The sequence below is a fragment of the Gorilla gorilla genome, chromosome 13 (genome assembly GCF_029281585.2).
Source record: "Gorilla gorilla gorilla isolate KB3781 chromosome 13, NHGRI_mGorGor1-v2.1_pri, whole genome shotgun sequence".
In the NCBI taxonomy this organism is placed as follows: Eukaryota; Metazoa; Chordata; class Mammalia; order Primates; family Hominidae; genus Gorilla; species Gorilla gorilla.
In genome coordinates this window covers 27,653,579-27,677,398 of record NC_073237.2, presented here as the reverse complement: position 1 = coordinate 27,677,398, position 23,820 = coordinate 27,653,579, and the positions used below count along the sequence as shown (strand labels likewise).

Sequence of the window (23,820 nt, the reverse complement as noted above, 5' to 3'; positions counted from 1 at the left end):
TTTTTTTTTTGAGACAGAGTCTCACTCTTTCTCCCAGGCTGGAGTGCAGTGGCGTGATCTCAGCTCACTGCAACCTCAGCATCCCCGGTTCAAGTGATTCTCGTGCCTCAGCCTCCCGAGTAGCTGAGACTACAGGTGCACGCCACCATGCCTGGCTAATTTTTGTATTTTTGGTAGAGACGGGGTTTCACCATGTTGGTCAAGCTGGTCTCCATCTCCTGGCCTCAAACGATACGCCTTCCTCTGCTTCCCAAATGGAATTACAGGCGTGAGCCGCCGTGCCTGGCCTAAGACACATTTTTTTTTGAAGAGTGCAGGCCAGTTGTTTTGAGAATGCCCCTTCGTTTGATTTTGTCTGATTGTTTCTTCATGTTTAGAATCAGGTTAAACGTTTTTGGCAAAAATGCTGGATGTTTCCTTCACATGCATTCAGGAAGCACATACTTTGTCTTATTATTGGTGATGTTTAGTTTGATCTCATGGTTAAATATTTTGGTATATGCCGTATTTCTCCAGTGTAAAGTTTCCTCTTCTCCTTTGTAATTAATAATATCTGGAGTGATACCTGAGACTGTATCAATACTCTGTTTCGCCAATAGTCTTTTACTCAATGATATTAGCATCCATTGGTCCTTGCCTGAATCAATTATTTTATTGATTGGAGGTTAGTTTTCAAGAAATCATTCTAATTTAGCTTATCCTTTTAGTTTCTAAAATTCACTAGACTGGCTAGGTGCAGTGACTGATGCCTATAATCCCACCACTTTGGGAGGCCAAGGCGGAAGGATCACTGGAGTCCAAGAGCTTGAGACCAGCCTGAGAAATATAGTGAAACCTCATCTCTACAAAAAGTAAACAAAATTAGCTGGATGTGGTGGCACATGACTATGGTCCTAGCTACTTGGGAGGCTGAGTTGGGAGAGATTGCTTGAGTCTGGGAGGTTGAAGCTATAGTATGCCAAGATTGCACCACTGCACTCCAGCCTGGATGACAGAGCAAGACTCTGTCTCAGTCAATCAATACAAAATTCACCAGACCATAGGATGATGTCCTTTTCTTGCCCACCTCACCAAACTGCTACATGGTGAGTTTAGACACAGGGTCTTGCATTGTTGCTCAGGCTGGTCTTGAATTCCTGGGCTCAAGTGATCCTCCTGCCTCAGCCTCCGAAAGTGCTTGGATTACAGGTGAGAGCCACTGCACCTGGCCTTCTGGAAGGTTTTTAGTGACTAAGTGTCTGCTTTGATCTTGCTTCTGTTTCCTAAATGAATGCTTTTGGATGTTATATCTATAAAGAACACACTGAACTAATAAGCTCCTAGCCTTTAGGTTCTTTCTCCATCCCTACCTTGGTACACAGAAGAAGGCAGTCTTTAATCTAAGTGAAAGAAAGGTCAGGCTATCTTCAGTATTCATTGTTTTAAGGTGGGCATGTAGCTTCTGCTGCTATAATCAGTATAGGGAAAGATTTTCTTTTCACTGTGATCCTCAATGCATATAGCCTTTAGATTTCACAAACAACAAATTATAATGCCTTAGGCTGGGCACGGTGGCTCATGCCTGTAATTCCAGTAGTTTGGGAGGCTGAGGGTGGGTGGATCACCTGAGGTCAGGAGTTCAAGACCAGCCTGGCCAACATGGTGAAAACCCACCTCTACTAAAAATACAAAAATTAGCTGGGCCTAGTCGTGGGTGCCTGTAGACCCAGCTACTCGGGAGGCTGAGGCAGGAGAATTGCTTGAACCCAGGAGGCGGAGGTTGCAGTGAGCTGAGAATGTGCCATTGCACTCCAGCCTGGGCAACAAGAGCAAAACTCCGTCTCAAAAAAAATTATAAGGTCTTAAATAATTTGTTCTTTTTCCTAGTATAACAAAGTTTGACTTCTGCTGATAGTAAAAAATGGTTTTATATGTATTTTTTTCTTATTAAAAGAAATATGTTTGACTATATTCTTGGCTACACATCCTCAAATATAACTTTCAGAAAGTTAACAGCTTGGCTTCTTTTTAGACTAAAAATTTATCAGCAAATTTCGTTTTCTTGAAATCCCTTGATATATTTTGCTGGTATACTTTAATATTGCAAATACATTCTAGATATTGGTACAACATGTTTCATTTTTTTCATTTGTTTCTTAGAAAAATAAAAGAATTCTAAAAAGCTCACCAATGAAAAATGATTGCAAGTTGAAGCGTTTAAAAATTGATATTATAGCTGTTCTTTTTCTGATATGGAATAAACTATTTGACTACATTGATATAATATTTAAGAACATGTGGATTTCCTTTTCATATTTTTTTAGTCTGAATGCTTTTTATCACATTGGCAATTTTATTGTTCTAGTCTTCTCGTTGAACATGTATTAAAAATCTTATAACTTCTTTCTTCCTTTTCCCTGTCTCTTCCTTTTTCTTTGCTTTATTGTTCCTCCAATTTTATCCCTTCACGTCAGACAAGGCTCACAGGCTAAAGATGAAAAAATTAGGATTATTTCAGCCTTCTCTGATGTTGACTATGAAGAGCAAGAAGATATACATAAGGAGATAGAGGGGAAAATATCACAAGAGTTTCTAGAAAATAATAACATAAACTTGAAGGAAGCAGAGATAAAAGAAATTAGAACCCTTTCAAAAGCTGATAAATACTACAGCCAACAAAAACAACCAAAGTATAAGAACAGGAAAAAGATACCACCTCAGAGCCAACAAACAGAATTCTCTACTGAGTTTAAGGTTGAAACATCTGTTTTCTCCAGGTATGCTCAGAAATATGATACACTAGATAGAAGAAGAAAAAAGAAACCCTTATACAATCATTTTGAAGACAGTGAAAGAAGGCAATATGGTGAGAGATCTGAAACTAAGACTAACTACAAAAGTACATATTCTAATACTGAAAATTGTACCCTTTGCCATACTGAAAAGAAACAAAATATGGGGTACCCAGTTTTGTACCCCTACAAAAATGGATTTGTGGTTAAGAGTGGCATGCAGCGCATTAAGTTGGAAAGTCATGATTATGATCTGTCCAGTTGTTTAAGGCACTGTGAAAAGTCATCTGGCTCAAACCAGCATGTCACTAATTTTACCTCATTAGATATTCTTGAAGATTCTACTAGTAGTACTTCTGATGAACTTCTGGGTTCCCCCATTTCTGATAAGCAGGAAAATTTACAGTCACCAACATGGCATTCATCCAATGTCCACCATATTGGAGATTTTCCTGAAGAATATTATGTAGCAAATTCAGCATTGCCATTACAAAGGATGAATTGTGATGCAAAAACACTTGGAGATCTGTCTGAGTGCTCTATAGAAGAGATAACCCCTTCCTCTATTGAGGAGCCCAAGGAGGACCATATTGATACAATGGATGAGCTTCAGTGTTTGGTAGAAACGGTGTCAGAATATTTAGCAGAGAAGGAAGAGGAGATTAATAGATTTGGTTCACTTTCAAAAACTAAAAAATCACATAAACAAAATAGTACTCTTGATGCAGAACAGAGAATGCCTGGGGATCAAATACCACCTTTAACTATTGTCAAGAATGACAAGGACACGGCCATCTCTTTCCCTGAGTTGACTGGAGTACAATGTGCTATTGGTTCTTTGTTTAGTTCACTCACAGAAAAAGTGGGTTCAGGCACAAAGCATCTAACAAACTCTGTGGAAAAGTTGGTTTCCTTAGTTCCAGAAAAAACAGAAACTCTTAATCAAATAGAGGCAATTAATTCGGGATCTAAACCCAGAGCCATGGCAGTATTGGAGAAGGATCTTTCCATGCAATCTCCATTATCCTCTCAAAAAGAAGATAATATGAATATAGACAGACATAGAAAATCCTCTGAAAATGAGCAGATGGGTAATAAAACTGGGAGTTTATACTTTCAGAATACAACAGAAAGTATTGCAAAGGACTTGGCTCCACAGAGTCAGAGTTCAGTTATAAAGTCGGTTTTCAGCAGGTTAAATCCATTGAAGATCTTTTCAGAAAAGGAGGAAACAAAAAAAGATGATGACCAGAGTAAGCCACCAAGAAAAGAAAGCTTTGTTGAGTGTGGTTTGGAGTTAAATAAAAGGGAAGGCACTCCTGACAATTACAGTAGTAGCATCATTGCTTTAAATAGGAGTGATGAAGAAACTACGGGCTGGTTCCAGATGCCCACAAGTGAGAATTTGTTGTCCTCCCAAGTAACCAGTGAACCTTCAAACTTAGTTAGTTCTGCAAGTAAAAATGATGTTATTGAGAGTCTATTGGAAGGAAAACTCTGTATAGATCTGTCTCTGTTACCAGATCAACAAAAAATATGTGCCAAAGATACTCCAGGACATCCTTGTATAGCTGGCAGTAGAACTGCAAATAAAGAGGTATTTTCAAAGCCATTAGAGGAGGACAAAGTTACAGGTAATGATGACTTCCTTGAGCCACTCAGAAAATCATTTAGCCAGTTTTTGCTCACTTCCCCTGAGACTTGTTCAAAGGAAAGTTTGTCAGAATCTGTGAAAATTCGCCAGGTGGAGGAAGATGGATTAGAAAGGGGCTCTAAGAAAGATGGTCGTTCCTTTTCCTTTAGTGGAAAACTAAATCTTCCATTTTTTAGAGGTCTTGGTCATTCTGAAAAGCAACAGGAGTTAAAAGAGAAAGGAAGCATTTTTCCTTTGTTTAAATTTTCTTTCACTGACAGCAAGGTTACTGTTAATGACCAGAGTTTACATGGCTCAGCAGTAACCACTGATGAGGAAAGCAAAAAAAATTGCCATGAAGATACCAAACATAGTTCAATAAAATCTAGTTCTGTTCCAAATATTCATCGTGATCTAGGAAAATTTGACAGTACAGAGGAATTTAAAAAGAATGACCAAATAAATTGTCCTGAAGATGCCAAACTTAATTCAATAAAATCTAGTTCAGTTCCAAATATTCATGATGAGCTAGAGAAGTTTGACAGTATAAAGGAATTTAATAAGAATGACCAAGTAAATTGTCCTGAAGATGCCAAACTTAGTTCAATAAAATCTAGTTCAGCTCCAAATATTCATGATAATCTAGGGAAATTTGACAGTACAGAGGAATTTAATCAGAATGACCAAATAAATAGTCCTGAAGTTGCCAAATTTAATATAATAAAGTCTGATTCAGTTACAAATATTAATAATGATCTGGGGAAATTTGGGAGTATACAGGAATTAAATCCAAGTGACCACACAGCAGGACAGAATTTTGAAAGAGATGGCTTAGCCATCCCTGGAGTTGTGCCCAAAGAACATATAACTTCAGATCCTTTAGGAGAAGGTAAGAATCTTATACAAGCAGCATCTTCAGTAGCATCAGACTCTTCATTAGAGTGTATTTCTACCACTTCCAAATCCACTTTGGTTAATGAAATTAATGAAGATAAGGTTATAGATAAGACTTCCAAGAAAAATACCCAAGGAAGCTTCCTTTCTGGCCTGTTTAATAGGTTTTCTTCTGCTGAAAATTTGTCTAGTCAAGAATTAAATTTGAAAAATGATGACTCCCATCACAAGAATAATACCCCAGGTTTAATCTCTGGAATATTTAACCTGCTATCAAATAGCGGTATGACTGATCATAAACCAGAGGAAGCAAAGTTCATGTCTTTAGCCAACATGAAGAGTTTGAATGGAGATAACCATTTATCCTTGGATGAGGTCCCTGCTACTTCATGTGTGACTTCTGAGAACCCGAAGAACCATGTTGAAAAACATGAAACTTCTAGCTTCATAGAAGCCTCCTTATTACCTAAAGAAAACATACCATTATCTGATGCTGGGGATGAAAATCATCATTGTTCCCCTACAGAGAAAAACCAGCAAAGTGAAAAGCATCACCCCTCCTCCGAGAACATTGTACTTCACTGTGCTCCAAGTGCTCAGCTAGGTTTTTTGGAGAAATCTACGGCTAAGAGGCAAATGCCAAACCATGTTCTTGAGGCAAAACTACATGAAAATTCAAACAAGTTAAATTCACCTGTACTAAATACCAACATTCTCAATAAATCAAACAACTATCAGGCTTTTGAAGAGATGAACAGTCCTTTCTGTTTTGAATGGGACTCTGACATAAAAGATTTGCCTAAAAATTCCAGAAAACTTCAGCCAGTTTATTATATGTTAAATCAAAATAGATTTCCATCAGCCGATGCTTTCTTGTGGCTTGACTCAGAAAACTCAGTGATAAATTTTTGCCAAAAAGATCAAAATGCAAACATCTTGGAGTGGAGAACAAATCCAAACAGTGTCATTTGGTGTGACTTACCATATGAATCATTCAATCAGTTAGCATTTAATGAAGATTACTTATTAAGAGGTGATGTGTGGGCAGCTAACTCATTATATGGAAACTCTGGTCCTCTTCCAATTAATGAGGCTAATAATTCACTAGAAGAATTACCCATTGACTTAAGTTCTTCATCAGATCATGAAAAGACTACATGCCCCATAGTTGATCAAGAATCATTAAGAATGGATGAAAACTTTGTTTTTTCAAGTTTTGGTTATGAGTACCAGGAATGGTTGTCATGTCTTGAACATGGAGTGTGGTGGCCATCAGAGGATGGGGATTATGGATATTATATGTTTCATGATGGTCAATATATCTATTCTCTTCTCACTGATTCTACTGGGCAGTATGCGTATTTATTTATACCTGATTCTTATCAAGAGTATTTGGATTGTGATTTACAGACAAATGGTCTATCAAGTATTATGTTGGATGACAGCATTATTTCTGCCTGTAGTTTTAAAGTACTTGATAAGGAAGATGAAATATTGTGGTATGTTGAAGAGGAACCAATTGATGACCCTCTTGATTTATCTTTAGCTTTGCCAAGAAGTGAGGAACCATTGTATCTAAATTTAGAAACCTTTTCACAAGTACTTAAAGAGTCAAGTTGTGACCAAAGCGATCAGCCACTAGATTTTTCAGGCTATAATCGTCAAAAGTTTAAAGAAGATTTTAGATCTTTCAAAGAAAGGCCATGTGGTTCTGAAGACGCTGAATGTACATTAGATCTCAGAAATCGGCCCCAAACTATTATTAATCATGTCTTAAGCAGAGATCAAATTATAGAGAGAGATAAAAACCAGCCTCTAGCTGAAGATTCATCAGTTCACCTTTCCAGTTTCCATTGGCTTCAGTCTTCTGTTGAAGAAGTTACCACTTTGGTTCATCCTGAAAATATGACTAAAGGCTCACAACAAGCAGAAGAGACATCATTAGTGAACAAAGTGACTTCAGTATTTTCTGTTTTGGGTGCCTCAGTTGGAAGTACTTTGAAGTTTGATAAGAGTGAATCCTTAGAGGCTTTGGCCATGCAGAAAGTGAATCAGCAGTCAGATTTAGCAGAGCTCACAAATGATGGCTTTCAGTCATTAATCGTGAGTAAGCAATTAGAGGGTAACTCCCCAAATGTGGAAAAAAGTCTTCTTAAGGATTCAGAAAGACAGATAGTATCCAATGTTCAGCATCCAGAATTGATCAAAAATATAAGGCAAGAATTCTCTTTAAATAAAAACATCCATGTGAAAAAGCAAAGTTTGTTAAAATCTGGTTTCCAGGTAAGCCAAACAACTCCTCAGGCTAAATCAGGTGTAAAAGATGATGAAATCATTACAACGGACTCTATTTCAGTTTCTCCTGCACCTCAGCATAGTGGGGATGAGCGTGAGAATTGTGAGCTTCCCCAGGGCCAGTCATCCAAAGAGTCTGATAAAACATTATTTAAAAGTGCATTGAAACTCTTCAGTCGAGAAGAATCGTCAGTTAGTATGACAGCAAATGAAAAACAGTCATCTGGATTTTTGAATCTTTTTAAGACTCAGGTGAATAAAGAAGGATCACCAAACTTAGAAAAGACTGGTGATACAAATGTCAAGATACCACCTCAAGAAAAGAAAGAATCTTCTGGTGTTTCAAATTTTTGGGGTACCCTTGGGGATTTCTTTAAAGCCAATGTATCTCCTATACCGACAACTGAAAATACGTCTGTTTCTTCAATGACTATTAAGGATGAGGTCAGGTCAAGTCCTACTCCTATGGAGCTAGCTAGCCAGGGTGCTGGGAACTTTCCTGCTGCACCAATTTCCTCTAAAGGGAAGGCTAGAGTTAGAAGACTGAACAAACAGACTACTATCGATGACAGTAGGTTAAAGGAATCAACTAGAGGGATCCAGGGTAATGATTTGACTGAAAAAGAGGTACCATTCAGAGACCATCTAATCCAGCAGTCACCTAATTCATCTTTTTCAACAAGTAGTCTCAAAGAGTCTTCCAGGGAGTCTTCAGTAGAAACTAGTGGTGTGACTACAGTGACAGAAGTTTCAAAAAGTAATGAAATATCCTTTGATACCCTGAGCAAGAGAAATTCAAATGAACAAGATCATTTTTCTGACAAAGACTGGAGTTTCTCCATGGCTACAACATCTTCATCTCAACCAGAGTTATCAACCAAAAAGAGTATATTTTCTTTTCTCGCTGGATCTGAAAAATCTGAGAACAGAGCCTCTGCTTCTCTACCAAGAGCCAAATCTCAAGCAGAAGGGCTACTCACACTTCCTTCCTTTTTTTCCACTGCTAGCTCAAGCATTAAGAAGGATGCCTCTCATAGTAGTTCTACTTTTAGTTTCTTCAGCTTGTCCTTTTTGGATCAAAAAAAGGAGACCTCTGGGGAAAAACAAAGCATTTCAACTGCTGTTCCAGTGACCTCCCAGCCCTGTAAGAAGACAAATGTTTTTGTAGAGAGTGGTAGCACAATGACCAGAGAAAGTTCCAGTGGTCATAGAGATAGCATAGCCCAAGAAGTAGTTCATGAACAGCAAATGGCACCTTGTATTTCCATTAACAACACCATTGAGGTTACCTCCCTTGCAGATGAGTTCAGTGTAGAGAAGGACTGTCAGGAAAAACTGAGTTCCAATATTGTACCAGGGACATCAGTGGATTTCCAGATGAATGAATTGCAAAAAGACATTATTCCTCCTTCACCAGAATTTCAGGCACAGGCTGAAACATTCCTCATTGGCCCAGAGAACCTTGGGATAGCTCCCCATGAAGAAGAGGCTTTCAACCACAAAGCCTTCCCCAGTGACTCACTGTCCAACTCTTTTTCACATGCTAAACAGTTAATTGAAAAATTCAATGATTTAGACACTTGTACTAACTGCCACCAAAATGAGAAATTTACTACTGACCCAGTGAACTTGCCATTAGAAATGGCCCCCGATGAGGTCTTGCCACAGATCCTGGAGCCAGCCTCTTCCTCTCCAGAGCCAGGGTGTGCAGGGAACCTTCAGAACCAAGATGCAGATAAAGAGGAAGACAAATTTGCATTAGGCTCTTCAGTAGACATGCTTTCAGGGTTTGTGATCAAAGTGAAATCTTTCTCTGGGAGCTTAATTGAACCTCCCAAAACACTCTCTGGACTTTTCTCCTCTCCTAAATCTCCAAAGAAAAACTCCTTTTTCTCTCTTGCTTCTGATGTATCATCTCAGCCCCTCAAAGGTGAATTATTTGGAATTTTCAAAAGTCCCAAGCCAGAGCCATACAAACAAGAATCATCTCTCCCAGCTACTTCATGGCTTCAAAATGGTTGTTCCAGAGATGCTGTAGGATCAGTACCTGCAGAAAGGAGAGAAGCTGCCTTTACAGCACCCAGTTCAGAATCTACTCTCAGTGACTGTAGAATGACTGTGGTTAGTGCAAAGCCAGAATCAGATATCTTGACAGATGATCCTAAACTAACAACCAAAATGGAAGACAATAATACTCCTGAAAATATTCTGGAACCTCAACGTTCTGAAACAATTAATACATCTTCTTTCTCGGGTGATGATACTGGGCAAGGAGTATTGTCTCTGAGTGATGAAGGAGACATGGGGATATTGCAAGCTACAGACACGGAGGCATCGTTAGAAGCAGAGAACTTTGAGCTGCCAGCACAGTTGCATCCAGATCCTACCTGCATTGCCGAAGAGCTTCCTCCTCCAATTCAGCCACCTCTTCCTCTTGAGCCAGAGCCAGCTATTCAAACTGCCTCCACAAACCAAGACTTACTGGAGCTGCATCCAGCCAGTTCACTAGAAACTGATACTACGCTGTTCAATGATGCAAGTGTGAGCCAGAGCACCACACTGGAAACCGAAGGGCACTTTTCTCATCCTCTGCTGGAGGACCCTGTGCTTCCTGCCAAAGAAAGTTGTGAGATAATTCATGCCCAGAAAGATCCACCTGTAGTGCCCCAGGAAACAGAGCAGTCAAGACCACGTTTTGAGATCCCAAATGTGACCACTTGGCCAAAGCTTCGTTTGCCATCCTCTGCTACTAACCATGGGAAACCACTGAGCTCTTTCTTTTCCTCACCTCTCCCCTCTGGCAATAGAGCAGCAGAGACTGGTTTAATGTCCAGTTTTAAGAAGTTGTCAACTCTATTTGAGGGAAGTAGTGAGGGGAAAGGGAGTGTATTAGCAAGTGATTCAAAACTAGGATTTGGAAAGGTGGATCTTTCATTTCCATGGCCAAAAGAGAACAAAGGGGTCCCTGAACAAATGCCTACAGAATCCTCCCCTCCAGTTTTAGTTACTAGCAATGATCAGGACCTTAACTCCAGTGAGGCTAACAAAGCTTTCAAGTCTTCTCAAATATCTGGGGCCAGTGCTCAGCCAGGTAAAGTCTACACTCAGCCCTCTGGGACCTCTGAGCAGCTGGCGGCCAGTCCAGAGGTCTGTGCTCAGGGGCTTTCAGGGTCTGGAGAAGGGGGAAACCAGCGGGAAATCTCAGCATCTGGAGAACACTGGGATACCAAAGCCAACCTGTCTAGCCCCGCCTGTCCTTCAGGGAAACATGAGGAAGAACCCTCCACTGTCTCTGAGATATTTCACCAGCTGGAAAAACAAGAAGAGGAGGCAGTACCTGCCAGTACTGACTCTGATTTGAATGTACAGCAGCCAGTCACTCTGAATGACATCAAGGAGCCCATGAACAACAAAAGGCCTGTTCTTAACTCAAGCATCATAAATGGCTTTAAGGAATTGACCATTTATGATGCGAGTGACTTAGTGGTAGATTAATCATAGCTTGCTTTTTATCCTTCCTGTGTCTTTCCTAGTACCCGAGCTTCATGTTAATTAGGGGTTAAATAACAAGAACTCAGTGTGTGGGTATTTTCATCCTCCCCTTCTCTCTCTGCCAAATGTAATTCATTTATTGGAACAAGGAGCTTCCTGCTTAAAGCAAAAGCTGGGCCCCCGATATTTACTCACTCTGGTTTGCTCTGCCTTGTATAATGTGAAATGGAGAAAGGAGGGCAGGAAGAGGTAGTAAGTAGTTGATGGTATATATTAACTACACCTACATGATAGGCTAGGATGCTTCCTTGGGCCTTAGGCACTTATATCTTGTAGGAGATGGGGATAGGTCTATTTTACTTTGTTTTTTCAAGTCTTCTAAGATGCTTTCTCCAGTGGCAATGAGTGTATTAAGTAAAATAGAAAGTGCAAAGGATGCCTTGGGATAGTCTGTATTCCCATATCCTATTCCATACAGATTTGCATAGTTTCTTCCACGGTATCATCTCTGCCTTTTACTACCCTCAAGGCTGATGTCTGATAAATGCTTTGAGTAAAATCTCACAGGAACTCAGAGCTGTCCTTTGCTGTAGTTCTTCAGTCTTGAGCAGTGTACAGGATCTATCTGCAGAGGGTACTATTATTTCCCCTAAGAAGCAGTACTATACAGTACAGATTAAGAATGCTACCTTGACCTCTGGCCCAAACTTGTTCAAAGGGGTTGGTCAGGGTCAGTGAGTGTGTGTGTGTGTGTGTGTGTGTGTGTGTGTGTATACTTATGTACAAGTATATGTGTTTGTGTGTTGAAGTACTCAGAACAGTGACCTGGTACCTATTCTGCTGGCATGGGCTAGAGGATCAGAAATCAGCCTGAAAATACCAGGTAATTAGGAGGAACTTTAGGGAAAATCCCATTGGAAAATAACAGTGATTTCTCTTCTTTGACCAAGGGTAAACACAAGCCCTTTAGTTAAAGGCTTGACTCTGTGGTAAGAAAATTCTTCAAAAGAACTGAAGCCCTTAGGTGATAGGGCCATAAAACTCAAGGAAGTAACTTCTAGATACTGCTCTTCTTTCCACCACTCTGCCTTTCTTGCCACTGTCACATTCTGTGCTATAACTGCTTTCTCTCATAACTTTCTGGATATGGGAATACAGGTGATTGAGAAAAGATTGGCTTGCTGGTCTTCAGATACAGAGATGCATGAATACGGCTCTGACCCAGATCCTGGAGTTGGACTTTGTCCACTCTTTCCAAAACTGAGCCTTGCCCTGAAAGAAGCTCAGTTACAGATGTTCATCTTTGGGACACTTCCTATGCTGCCAGGGATATCATTGTAGCATTTATGTTGATGAGACCATTCGTTTGTGTATTCTCTTGGTCCTGGCCTCTATCTTCCAATGGGTTCTATTAACTCATCTTGCAGATGAGGAAACTGAGATGATAACTGAAAGAACATGTCTGCTCTCCTTTGCTCATCCTAAGGTACAGGTGTACACATTTACGATTGTAGAGGAAGAAATTATGACCTCAATGTAATAAGTAATAGGAAAAGAGTGGAGTTCATTCATTCCATTTTACTGTGTGGAAATTAAAGAAAGATTAATCACAGCCACTGGACAAGCTTCTTTAGAAGACTGAATAAAGAATTTTAGGAATAAGTAACAGGCCATTTTAATAATTTTTAATCCTACTCACAAATAGCCTAGTAAGATAAAATATCCTTCAAAGTCAAGTGCAGAACTGAGGTTAAGTGTTGTTGGAGAACCCAGCATGTTGTGTTGTTTTCCTGTTGTGTTTTTGCTGAATAGAGACTAATTCTTCTAGATTATGAAGTTTGGTCCTCTCTTCCCAGGAACCTCCTATTTGATTCTTGCTACTAATGTAGTCATTATTTCCTGGATGTCTCCATTCTTTTGTCCTGGTCCTTGATTGCATTTATTTACTTATCTGTCTTTCTGTCATTCTCACAGCCCCACCAGCAGCAGTAGGTATGGCTCCTCCTGTAATGTGAGTCAAGGAAGCTCTCAGCTAAGTGAACTAGACCAGTATCATGAACAAGATGATGACCATCGGGAGAGGGACTCGATTCATTCTTGCCACAGCTCTCACAGCCTGTCCAGAGATGGCCAAGCAGGTTTTGGAGAACAAGAGAAACCCTTGGAGGTGACAGGTCAAGCAGAGAAGGAGGCAGCATGTGAACCCAAGGAGATGAAAGAAGATGCCACAACCCACCCTCCCCCAGATCTGGTGCTGCAAAAAGACCACTTCCTAGGTCCCCAGGAGAGGTAGGCAACAGCTGCCTTGAGGAGCTCACATGGCTTCCTCAGTACCTGCCCTGTGGTATTGCTGAAAATAAGTGATTGTCATTTGTTTCCCTGCAGCTGGGTATGGTGGTAGTTAACACCTCCAGGCTCAACTCTGTATTGCTTCCTTTGATTTATGGTGCACTTTCCAAGACATTTTGGAGATCTCTGAAGAATATTTGGGTTTTTGTTTGTTTGCTTTTGAGATAGGGTCTCACTCTGTTGCCCAGGCTGGCACGATCTTGGCTCACTGCAGCCTCGACAGCCTGGTCTCAAGCAGTTCTCCCACCTCAGCTTCCTGAGTAGCTGGGACTACTAGGTGTGCACCACCACACCCGGCTAATTGTATTTTTTATAGAGACAAGGTTTCACCATGTTGCCCAGGGTGGTCTTGAACTCCTGAGCTCAAGCAATCCACCTGCCTCAGACTCCCAAAGTGCTGGGATTACAGGGGTGTGCCACTGCACCCGGCCAGCACTTGGGTTCTTTGTAGTTAGTGAGCTGCAGTGTACCAGGGCTTCTTGAGTCTGCAGTTCATAGCTTACTAGTTGACCTTGTATATGGCAGCCTCTGAATCAGGAACTGACTTGAGCCAGGTTATTTCATCCACTGGGGCTGTTGTGGGTACTTTGGCTGACTTCCTAACCTATTAAGAATGCTACTTTGACCTCTGGCCCAAACTTGTTCAAAGGGGTTGGTCAGGGTCAGTGTGTGTGCATGTACTTATGTACAGGTGTATGTGTATGTGTGTTGAAGTACTCAGAACAGTGACCTGGTACCTATTCTGCTGGTGTGGGCTAGAGGATCAGAAATCAGCCTGAAAATACCAGGCAATTAGGAGGAACTTAGGGAAAATCCCATTGGAAAATAACAGTGATTTCTGTTGTAACTTCTTTGGTGAACATTTTGTTTTGTTTTTCCCTGGCTGAGAAACCCAGGACAGAGTTAAGAAAGAATTGATCTAGAAGTCAGATTTAACCCACCCCTCAGCCTCCTCAGGGCCTAGCAATGTGTCTGCCAATTGGTATCCATAGGAAGAAAAATTTAAAATGTATCCTCTTTAACATCTCATAATGAAGCTGAGTACAGAGTCTGAATGTTATTACTGAGCTAAATCGGTTAGACTAGCTGATAGGTTGGAGCAGAGCCAGAGTTCTCAGTCTCGGCACTCGTGACATTTTGGGCCAGATGATTCTTTGTTGTGTATATTATAGGATGTTTAATAACATCACTGGCCTCTACACACTAGATGCCAGTAGCAATCCATGCAACCCTCAGTTGTGACAATTAAAACTGTCTCCTGACAGATTTCCCCTGGCGGGGACTGTTGCCCACTGGGGTAGAGTGATAAGGGATGGGTGTGACTTAGAGTTTCAAATTTCAAGATCTAATAATAAAGCCTCTCACTGAAACACCAGAGCACTGAATGCAGATTACGTGGTAAAAATTAGGGAGTGGCTGGTGCTTCTACTTTACCACTGGATTAATAGATGAGTCGCAAACCTTTCTGAAGATATTAACTTATTTTCTCTCTTCTTCCCTTTTTTGGTTTTTAGTCATCTCTGGTAGCTCATCTAATAGATGGGACATCCAGGAGGTGAGCTGTGGACCAGGCTTCTTATTGGGTTGATGACTCACTGAAAAACTGACTCTGGCTCTCCATAGACCTTAGACTTGGCAGTCACTGTTATCAGGGCAGAGTTCCTGGTGGAGAAGCAGAAGTGCCCAGCACGAGTCCTTGTCCTTCTCTACTGGTTGTGTCCTCTCAGGTCCTAGCTGTGAGAGTGAAACCCAGTTCTACCTTGGCCAGAAGTGCCCACAAATGTTTTACAACAGTTGACACATTTAGTTGGCATCAGAAACGACCATATATTTTAACATGTCTAGGTGGTGGACACTTGTCTGCTGAATTGGCTGTAGACCTCAAAGAGAGAAAGGAGAAACATTGTTGCCAAGAATTAACCACTATTCTAGTTAATAATGTGGATAATGAGTTGTTCTAATGCAGGGTAGTGTTTCTGTCTCAAAGGTATTTTGTTATGTGTATTGTTCATTTTACTGAGGTTGTTCTAGAAGCAGCTCAAGGAACAAGATCATGGCAGTAAAAGGGCTGTGTTTTTTTTTTTTTTTTCTTCTTTTCTTTCTTGGCACTTTTCATGTAAAAAGGAATGGGTAAGCCTTCTAAAATACTTAGTGGAGCAGGAAGGGTTTGCAGGAACAAAATTCTGCCCTAAGGATGCTATGCAAAAGCCCCAAGGGAACTGATCATTTTAAGAAGTGCAGTGAGAGGGGTTGAAAGGCTTATTCCACCCCTCTCTGCATGGTTTCTATACTACGTGTTGACTCGGGGCTCTTGCCATTGCCTCTAGAGTCCTGATCCCAGACTGTTCCAGGGAGCTACCACATTGGGTAAATGACAAAAACGAGTAGGAAAAGAGGGAACAGATGAAAAGCTAAAAGGAATTGTCATTTTAGAGATGAATTATTTTCACATTGAGTATTCAGTACTATGCTGCTCATTGGGTAAATGAAAAAAGAAGGAAAAGAAGGAACAGATGAGGCGCAGTGGCTCACGCCTGTAATCCCAGCACTTTGGGAGGCCGAGGTGAGCAGATTGCTTGTGCTCAGAAGTTCAAGACAAGCCTGGACAACATGGCGAAACGTCGTCTCTACAAAAAGTACAGAAATTAGCTGGGTGTGGTGGCATGCACCTCTAGTCCCAGCTATTTGGAAGGCTGAGGTGGGAGGATTGCCTGAGCCCAGGAGATTAAGGCTGCAGTGAGCCGTGATCATGCCACAGCACTTCAGCCGAGGCAACAGGGTGAGACCCTGTCTCAAAATAAATAAATAAATAAATAAATAAATAAATAAATAAATAAATAAATAAATAAATAAATGAGGGAACAGATGAGAAGCTAAAAGGAGTTATCGTTTTAGAGAGGAATTGTTTTCACATTGGATATTCAAGTACTATGCTGTTTTAGTAGCCTGAATCACTAAATAAGTGTAGGCATGAGTACAAACCATTTTATTTTAGACATTTGGCAGTCTTGCCTTGAGCAGTGTCACCTTGTGGCCTTGGCTATTTTTAAGAAATGTACTTTTTCTCTGTTACAAGTTTTCCTGAGGAGAATGCATCTTCACCGTTTACCCAAGCCAGAGCACATTGGATCCGAGCAGTTACCAAGGTTCGACTCCAGCTGCAGGAGGTAGGAAATCTGTTCTAGTACTGGTTGGGACAGTTTTTCCTTTGAAATTGGGAGACATATGGTGCTGGATAAGCAATCCGTGATTAGTCATCTTCTTACAGTGTGCTTCTGGGAATGCATGACAATTAAGCCAGAGCTTTAAGGGATGGGAAGTGGCCAGTGGCTTTCTTCTGTGCTGATTAATGGAAATCAAATAGACCTAGTGGGCTGAGAGCCTGACCGTAAAGTTAGATGCTTATTTTCAAGTACTGTTCATTGTCTCTTTGAAGCAGTTTGAGTTTAGGGTGAGTTTAGGGCAAGAAATGATTTCAAGCCCCTTAGGATAGTTGTCTCCCTTACCTAGCCGGTCCATACTGGCTCATCTGTAGGGCCAAAACAGGGTACAAAAATATCTATGGAATTTGCCAGTTTAAGTCCCAAAGTATCAGCACACTAAGATCTGAAACAACGTCAAAAAAATGTAAAAACAAAGATAAATATTTTTCATTTTCAGTGTTACAAGTTTGAAGTGTCTTTATCTGTGTGTGAGGAGGTAGGCAGTCTTTAGGCAGAAGGTACTTTTTTTTCCATATAAATTTAGGAGGTACCTGTGCAGTTTTGATACGTGGATATGTTGCATAGTGGTGAAGTCTGGGCTTTGGGTGTAGCCATCATCCGAATAGTGTACATTATACCCATTAAGTTATTTCTCTTTCCTTACCCACTTCCACCCTTCTAAGTCTCCAGTGTCTATTATTCCACACTCAAAATCCATGTGTACACATTATTTAGCTCCCACTTATAAGTGAGACCATGCAGTATACCATGGTGTGCATATATATATATATATATATACCACATTTTTAAAAGCCAAACATCTGTTGATGGACACTTAGGTTGATTCCGTATCTTTTTCCTTTTTTTTTTTTTTTTTTTTTGAGTTCAGGTCTTGCTCTTTTGCCCAGCTGGAGTGCAGTGGTGTGATCACTGCAGCTTTGAACTCCTAGGCTCAAGCAATCCTCCTACCTGTGCCTCTTTAGTAGCAGGGTCTACAGGCATGCACCACCATGCCTGGCTAATTAAAAAAAAAAAATTTTTTTTTTTTGTAGATGCAGGGTCTTGCTGTATTGCCCAGGCTGGTCTTGAACTCCTGGCCTCAAGTGATCCTCCCACTTTGGCCTTCCAAAGTGCTGAGAGTACAGGTGTGAGCCACTATACTCAGCCCATAATATTTTTGCTACTGTGAATAGTGCTGCAATAAACATATGGGTGCAGGTATCTTTTTGATATAATGATTTATTGAAGTTACATGTTTAATGACAATTGGCTGTCAGTAGTATAATATCTGGCAGATATTAAAAGCACAATCATGCTCACATATGTGCACATATACTTTAAAAATTAACTTATTTTGAAGCAATTTCAAACTTAAAGAAAAGTTGCAAAAACAGGAAAGAACTACTATGTCTCCTCACCCAGATGCTCCAACTATTCACATTTCACATTTACTTCATTGCCTTCCCTCCATTATGATCAATCTTTTCTGAATCATTTGAGAGAAAATTGGAGACATGATATTCTGTCATTCCTAAATCTTCCTTTGTATTTCCCTATAAACAAGGCTACTGTTCTGTATAACCATGATATAACCATTCAAATCTGCCAAACAACAATAACAACACTATTATCAAGACCCTATCCATATTTTGCCAAGCATCCCAACAATGTCCCTTTTTCCTTTCTAATCCAGAATCCAATCCAGAATGACACGTTGCATTTAGTTGTGATATCTCTTTAGCTTCGTTCGGTGTTTCCCATCCTTAGCAGTTTTAAATGGTACAAGCTTTACATTTTGTAGCATGTTCTTCAGTTTGGGTCCATTCAGTGTTTCCTCATGTCCGGACTGAGGCCATCCTTTCATGGCAGGAATTACACAAAAAAAATGATGCTGTGCTCTTTTCAGAGCATTGCGTCAGAAAGTACCTGATGTCAACGTGTCCTACCATTTATAATGTCAGCCTTGATGACTTGGTTAAGTTTGCATTGGCCAGGTTTCTCCACTGTCAAGGTACCATTTCTTCCATCTGTAATTGTTAAGTGCCTTGTGGTGCAGTACTCTGAGAATATGCTGGTATTTTGTTCCTTATCAAATCTCTACCTACTACCTAAGTAGCCGTCTCCTATCTGAATCTACCACCACTAATGATGGTTGCCAATTGGTAACTTTCTGTTTCTATTATTCTTTCTATATTAATTAATTAGTTGGCACTCTTTTTAGGAAGAGATTTCCCTTTTCTCTCATTAATTTATTTATGTCAATATTGCATTATGACTCTTACATTTCTAATTTATTACATGAGTTATAATCCATTATTGTCATTTATTTTGGTGCTCAAATCGTTCTGGCTTCATATGAGCACTCTTAATTTGACCCTTCAGGGAGAAGATAATGTTTTAGTAATTATTGAAAAGATAGCTGCTTGGAAAAGGTATTGTGAATACAGATATTTGAAAATGCTATTATTTGTATATAGATGTGCGTGTGTGTGTTCTTTTATCAGAAACAATGTTACTGATAAAAACTCATAATTGCATGCTCTAAAATCTTGGAAAGAGACTATTAACATATTAAAAATATTTCTAATGAAGATTTCCAATGAGTTTTGAACTTACTTGTTAAAAATATGAAAATATTTCTCATGATTTTGCAAGAACAGCTGACTGACATCAGAGAAGAGGAAAAATTACTAGCCAAAGTTTAACAAAATCTCTGAATAATTAGTATGTTGGAACCAATTGCTCTTCTTTCATTAGATTTGATATATCATTATCTTTTTCGGCTGTGACAGCTATGAAAACCATGTATTGAAGTAATTGAATGTACAATCAGACCTTAAAGTCATTCTATAACAAAATATTAAAATAAGATTTAGGAAACAATTAGGCACATTATATCACATTGTTTTAAAAAAAAAGTATCACTGAATATTTTTAGTTACAGCAAAAAAATTTTTTGTTAATAAACATTAAAAAACTTTTAAATTTGTTATGCTTTTCAAATTTTAATTTTTATAACATATATTAATGCAGTTATACATCTATCTAATTTTTAAATGAATAAACGTACATATGTTGAGAGATTCATGCTAAAAAAATTTTCCATGGATAGGGCTGCCTAACTGCAAACACTGGGAGTCTGTTGATATAGACTGACGTGAGGCAAACAAATGTTTGTTTATTTATTTATTGAGACAGGGTCTTACTCTGTCGCTTAGGCTGGAGTGCAGTGACATGATCATAGCTCACTGCAGCATCAACCTCCTGGGCTCAAGTGATCCTCCCACCTCAGCCTCCCTTGTAGCTAGGACTATAGGTACGCAATACAACACCCAGCTGATTTTTTTTTAATGCTTTGTAGAGATGGAATTTCACTGTGTTGCCCAGGCTGGTCTTGAACTTCTGAACTTCTGAGCTCAAGCTATCCTCCTATCTCAGCCTCCTAAAGTGCTGGGATTATAGGCGTGAGCCACTGCATCTGGCTAAACAAGCTTTTTTTTTTTTTTTTTTTTTAAGACGGAGCCTCACTCTGTTGCACTGGCTGGAATGCAGTGGTGTGATCTCGGCTGACTGTAATCTCCGCCTCCCAGGTTCAAGCAGTTCTCATGTCTCAGCCTCCCTAGTAGCTGGGACTACAGGCGTGGGCCACCATGCCTGGCTAATTTTATTTTATTTTATTTTTTTTAATTTTTAGTAGAGATGGGGTTTTACCATGTTGGCCAGGCTGGTCTCAAACTCCTGACCTCAAGTGATCCACCTGGCTCAGCCTCCCAAAATGCTGGGATTACAGGCATGAGCCACCGTGCCTGGCCTAAACAAGCATTTAAAATGAACATTTATGGAATGAATGTCATAATACTTACTAATTTTTTATTTCTATGTTTTTTAAAAGTAAGGGTCTTGTAATTCTTCCTATAAAGCAAAGCAAAGTAATTAGCCTTATCCAAGTAAAAGGAAAGCTCTGAATTAGAAAAATAAGAATATTTTGGAGAAGGCACAGTTTAAGTTATGGCCTTTTCTTTTTCAGAAGTATAATAATTCAGAGTCTCTCAAAAAGACTAGCTGAAAACAGTTGCCAAAGCTTGGAATCATACAGACAGAGGCATGGTTTACCTAAGAGTAACTAAGAACTTAATTGAATAAGAGAACAATAGTAAAGATATTCTTAACACAGGTAAAGTAACTGGCAACTGATTAGAAATGTCCAAGAGGAGAACAAGAAGCCAGAGTTTAAAGAGGGTTCTGGTAACAGTTTAAGATTGAAGCAGAAATGTACCATTTGTACTTAAGATGAGATTTAGTAACATATTGGTTGAAGTTATGCGAGAGAAAGAAGTTAAGCACAACACCAAGGACTTTTTTGCCCCGCTGCCGCCCCGCCGCCCCAATCACTCCTTCACCCTCCACTCAAGATAATCTTTTCTGTTAGTTTCCTATTTATCATTCTAGAATATCTGTCTGCAAGTACTAGCAAATATGAATATACTAATGCTTCTTTACCCGTTTTTATACAAAAGATGGTATATTATACATACCAAGCATATCTTGATTTTGTATTTGGAGATCCTTCCATATCAGCTCTAAGAAAATTTTTCATTCTTTTTTATAGCTGCGTAATATTCCGTTGAATGAAATATTTGTTCTGCAAGTATTTAGTCCTTTGTTGATGTTCATTTGGTTGTTTCCAGTCATTTGCTGTTAACCATGTTACAAATGAATAACCTCGTACATACGTCATTTTGCATGTGTGCAGGTATACCAAGGGGATATGCATTTATAATTTTGATAAATATTGCCAAATTGCCATCCATTTGTCTATGGCTTAAAATAACAAGGGCTTGTTTCTTGCTCATATTCCACATCAAGGAGTTTTGCTTTAAAGTTGTCTTCTCTCTGCAATCCAGGCTGATGGAGCAACCAACACCTGGAACACTGCCAGTCACAATGGTAAAAGGAAGGGAAAGATAACAAGTGAAAGAAAATATAGCAAGTTGTACTTTGGCTCTTAAAACTTCTACACAGAAGTTATTAATACATATGTTGCTTTTGCTCATATTTTCCTAGCTAAAGGAAATCATGAAACCAAACTTAACTTTTTAAAAATAATTTCAACTTCTATTAATATTTTAGATACAGAGGGCTGGGTGCGGTGGCTTATGCCTGTAATCCCAGCAGGAGTTTGAGACCAGCCTGGCCAACATGGTGAAACCCTCATCCTTACCAAAAATACAAAAATTAGCCAGGTGTGGTGGTGCATACCTGTAATCCCAGCTACTTGGGAGGCTGAGGCAGGAGAATTGCCTGAACCCGGGAAGCAGAGGTTGCAGTGGGCCAAGCTCATACCACTGCACTCCAACCTAGGTGACAGAGTGAGACCCTATCTCAAAAAAAAAAAAAAAAAATTAGATACAGGGGATACCTGTGCAGGTTTGTTACATAGGTATTTTGCATGATGCTGAGATTTGGGGTATAGATCCTGTCACCCATGTAGTGAACATAGTACTCAGGTAGTTTTTCAATCCCTGCCATCTTCCTCCTTCCTCCCTCTAGTAGTCCACAGTGTCTATTGTTCCCATCTTTATGAGTACCCAATGTTTAGATGCCACTCATTTTTTAAAACTTTTTTTTTAATTTTATTTTTTTGAGATGGGGTCTTACTCTGTCACCCAGGCTGGAGTGCACTGGCACAATCACAGCTCACTGCAACCTTAACTCCTGGGCTCAAGCAACCCTTCACCTCAGCCTCCCAAGTAGCTGGGACCACAGGCATGTGCCACTTATGCCTAGCAAATTAAAAAATTCTTGTGTAGAGATAGGGTCTCATTATGTTTCCTAGGCTGGTCTTGAACTCCTGGCCTCAAGCAATCCTCTTGTCTCAGACTCCCAAAGTGCTGGGATTACAGGCATGATTATAGGCCTGGCCCCTAGCTCCCATTTATAAATGAGAATATGTGATATATGGTTTTCCGTTCCTGCATTAATTTGCTTAAAATTATGGCCTCCAACTGCATCCATGTTGTTGCAAAGGACATTTCACTGTTTTTTATGGCTGCATAGTATTCCATGGTGCATATGTACCACATTTTTTTTATCCAGTCCACTGTTGATGGGTACCTAGTTGATTTGATGTCTCTGCTATTGTGAATAATGCTGCGATGAATATATGAGTGTATGTGTTTTTTTGGTAGAACGATTTGTTTTCTTTTCATTATATACCCAGTAATGGGATTGCTGGGTTGAATGCTAGCTCTGTTTTAATTAAAGTGGAGCAGTATGACATACTTTTAAAGAGATAGAGAAGGATATTTGTCAGTGGCTTTAATGCCTGCCCCCAAAAGTATATGCTTCCCATAGGGAGTGTACCAATTTATACTCCCACTAGTAATGTCTTAAGAGTGGTTTTCTCTTTGAAGCAATTGTGAATGGGAGTTCACTCATGATTTGGCTCTCTGTTTGTCTGTTGTTGGTGTATAAGAATGCTTGTGATTTCTGTACATTGATTTTGTATCCTGAGACTTTGCTGAAGTTGCTTATCAGCTTAAGGAGATTTTGGGCTGAGACAATGGGGTTTTCTAGATATACAATCATGTCGTCTGCAAACAGGGACAATTTGACTTCTTCTTTTCCTAATTGAATACCCTTTATTTCCTTCTCCTGCCTGATTGCCCTGGCCAGAACTTCCAACACTATCTTGAATAGGAGCGGTGAGAGAGGGCATCCCTGTCTTGTGCCAGTTTTCAAAGGGAATGCTTCCAGTTTTTGCCCATTCAGTATGATATTGGCTGTGGGTTTGTCATAGATAGCTCTTATTATTTTGAAATACGTCCCATCAATACCTAATTTATTGAGAGTTTTTAGCATGAAGGGTTGTTGAATTTTGTCAAAGGCTTTTTCTGCATCTATTGAGATAATCATGTGGTTTTTGTCTTTGGCTCTGTTTATATGCTGGATTACATTTATTGATTTGCGTATATTGAACCAGCCTTGCATCCCAGGGATGAAACCCACTTGATCATGGTGGATAAGCTTTTTGATGTGCTGCTGGATTCGGTTTGCCAGTATTTTATTGAGGATTTTTGCATCAATGTTCATCAAGGATATTGGTCTAAAATTCTCTTTTTTGGTTGTGTCTCTGCCTGGCTTTGGTATCAGAATGATGCTGGCCTCATAAAATGAGTTAGGG

At 39.7% G+C, this 23,820-nt stretch overlaps 1 protein-coding gene across 4 annotated transcripts in view; it reads left to right on the top strand.

Annotated features, from left to right (window-relative positions):
• UNC13B (unc-13 homolog B) overlaps nucleotides 1-23,820 on the top strand; it is a 243,295-nt gene that overhangs the window by 134,342 nt on the left and 85,133 nt on the right. For 3 of the 4 annotated variants that reach the window (XM_031014608.2, XM_031014607.2, XM_031014606.3), the window contains exons 9-10: nucleotides 13,060-13,374; nucleotides 16,511-16,601. In XM_031014608.2, the coding sequence (XP_030870468.2) occupies nucleotides 13,060-13,374; nucleotides 16,511-16,601 (406 nt within the window). Of the gene's footprint in view, nucleotides 1-2,453; nucleotides 11,010-13,059; nucleotides 13,375-16,510; nucleotides 16,602-23,820 lie in introns of all 4 variants that reach the window. The other variant, XM_063696260.1, reaches the window with a different exon arrangement.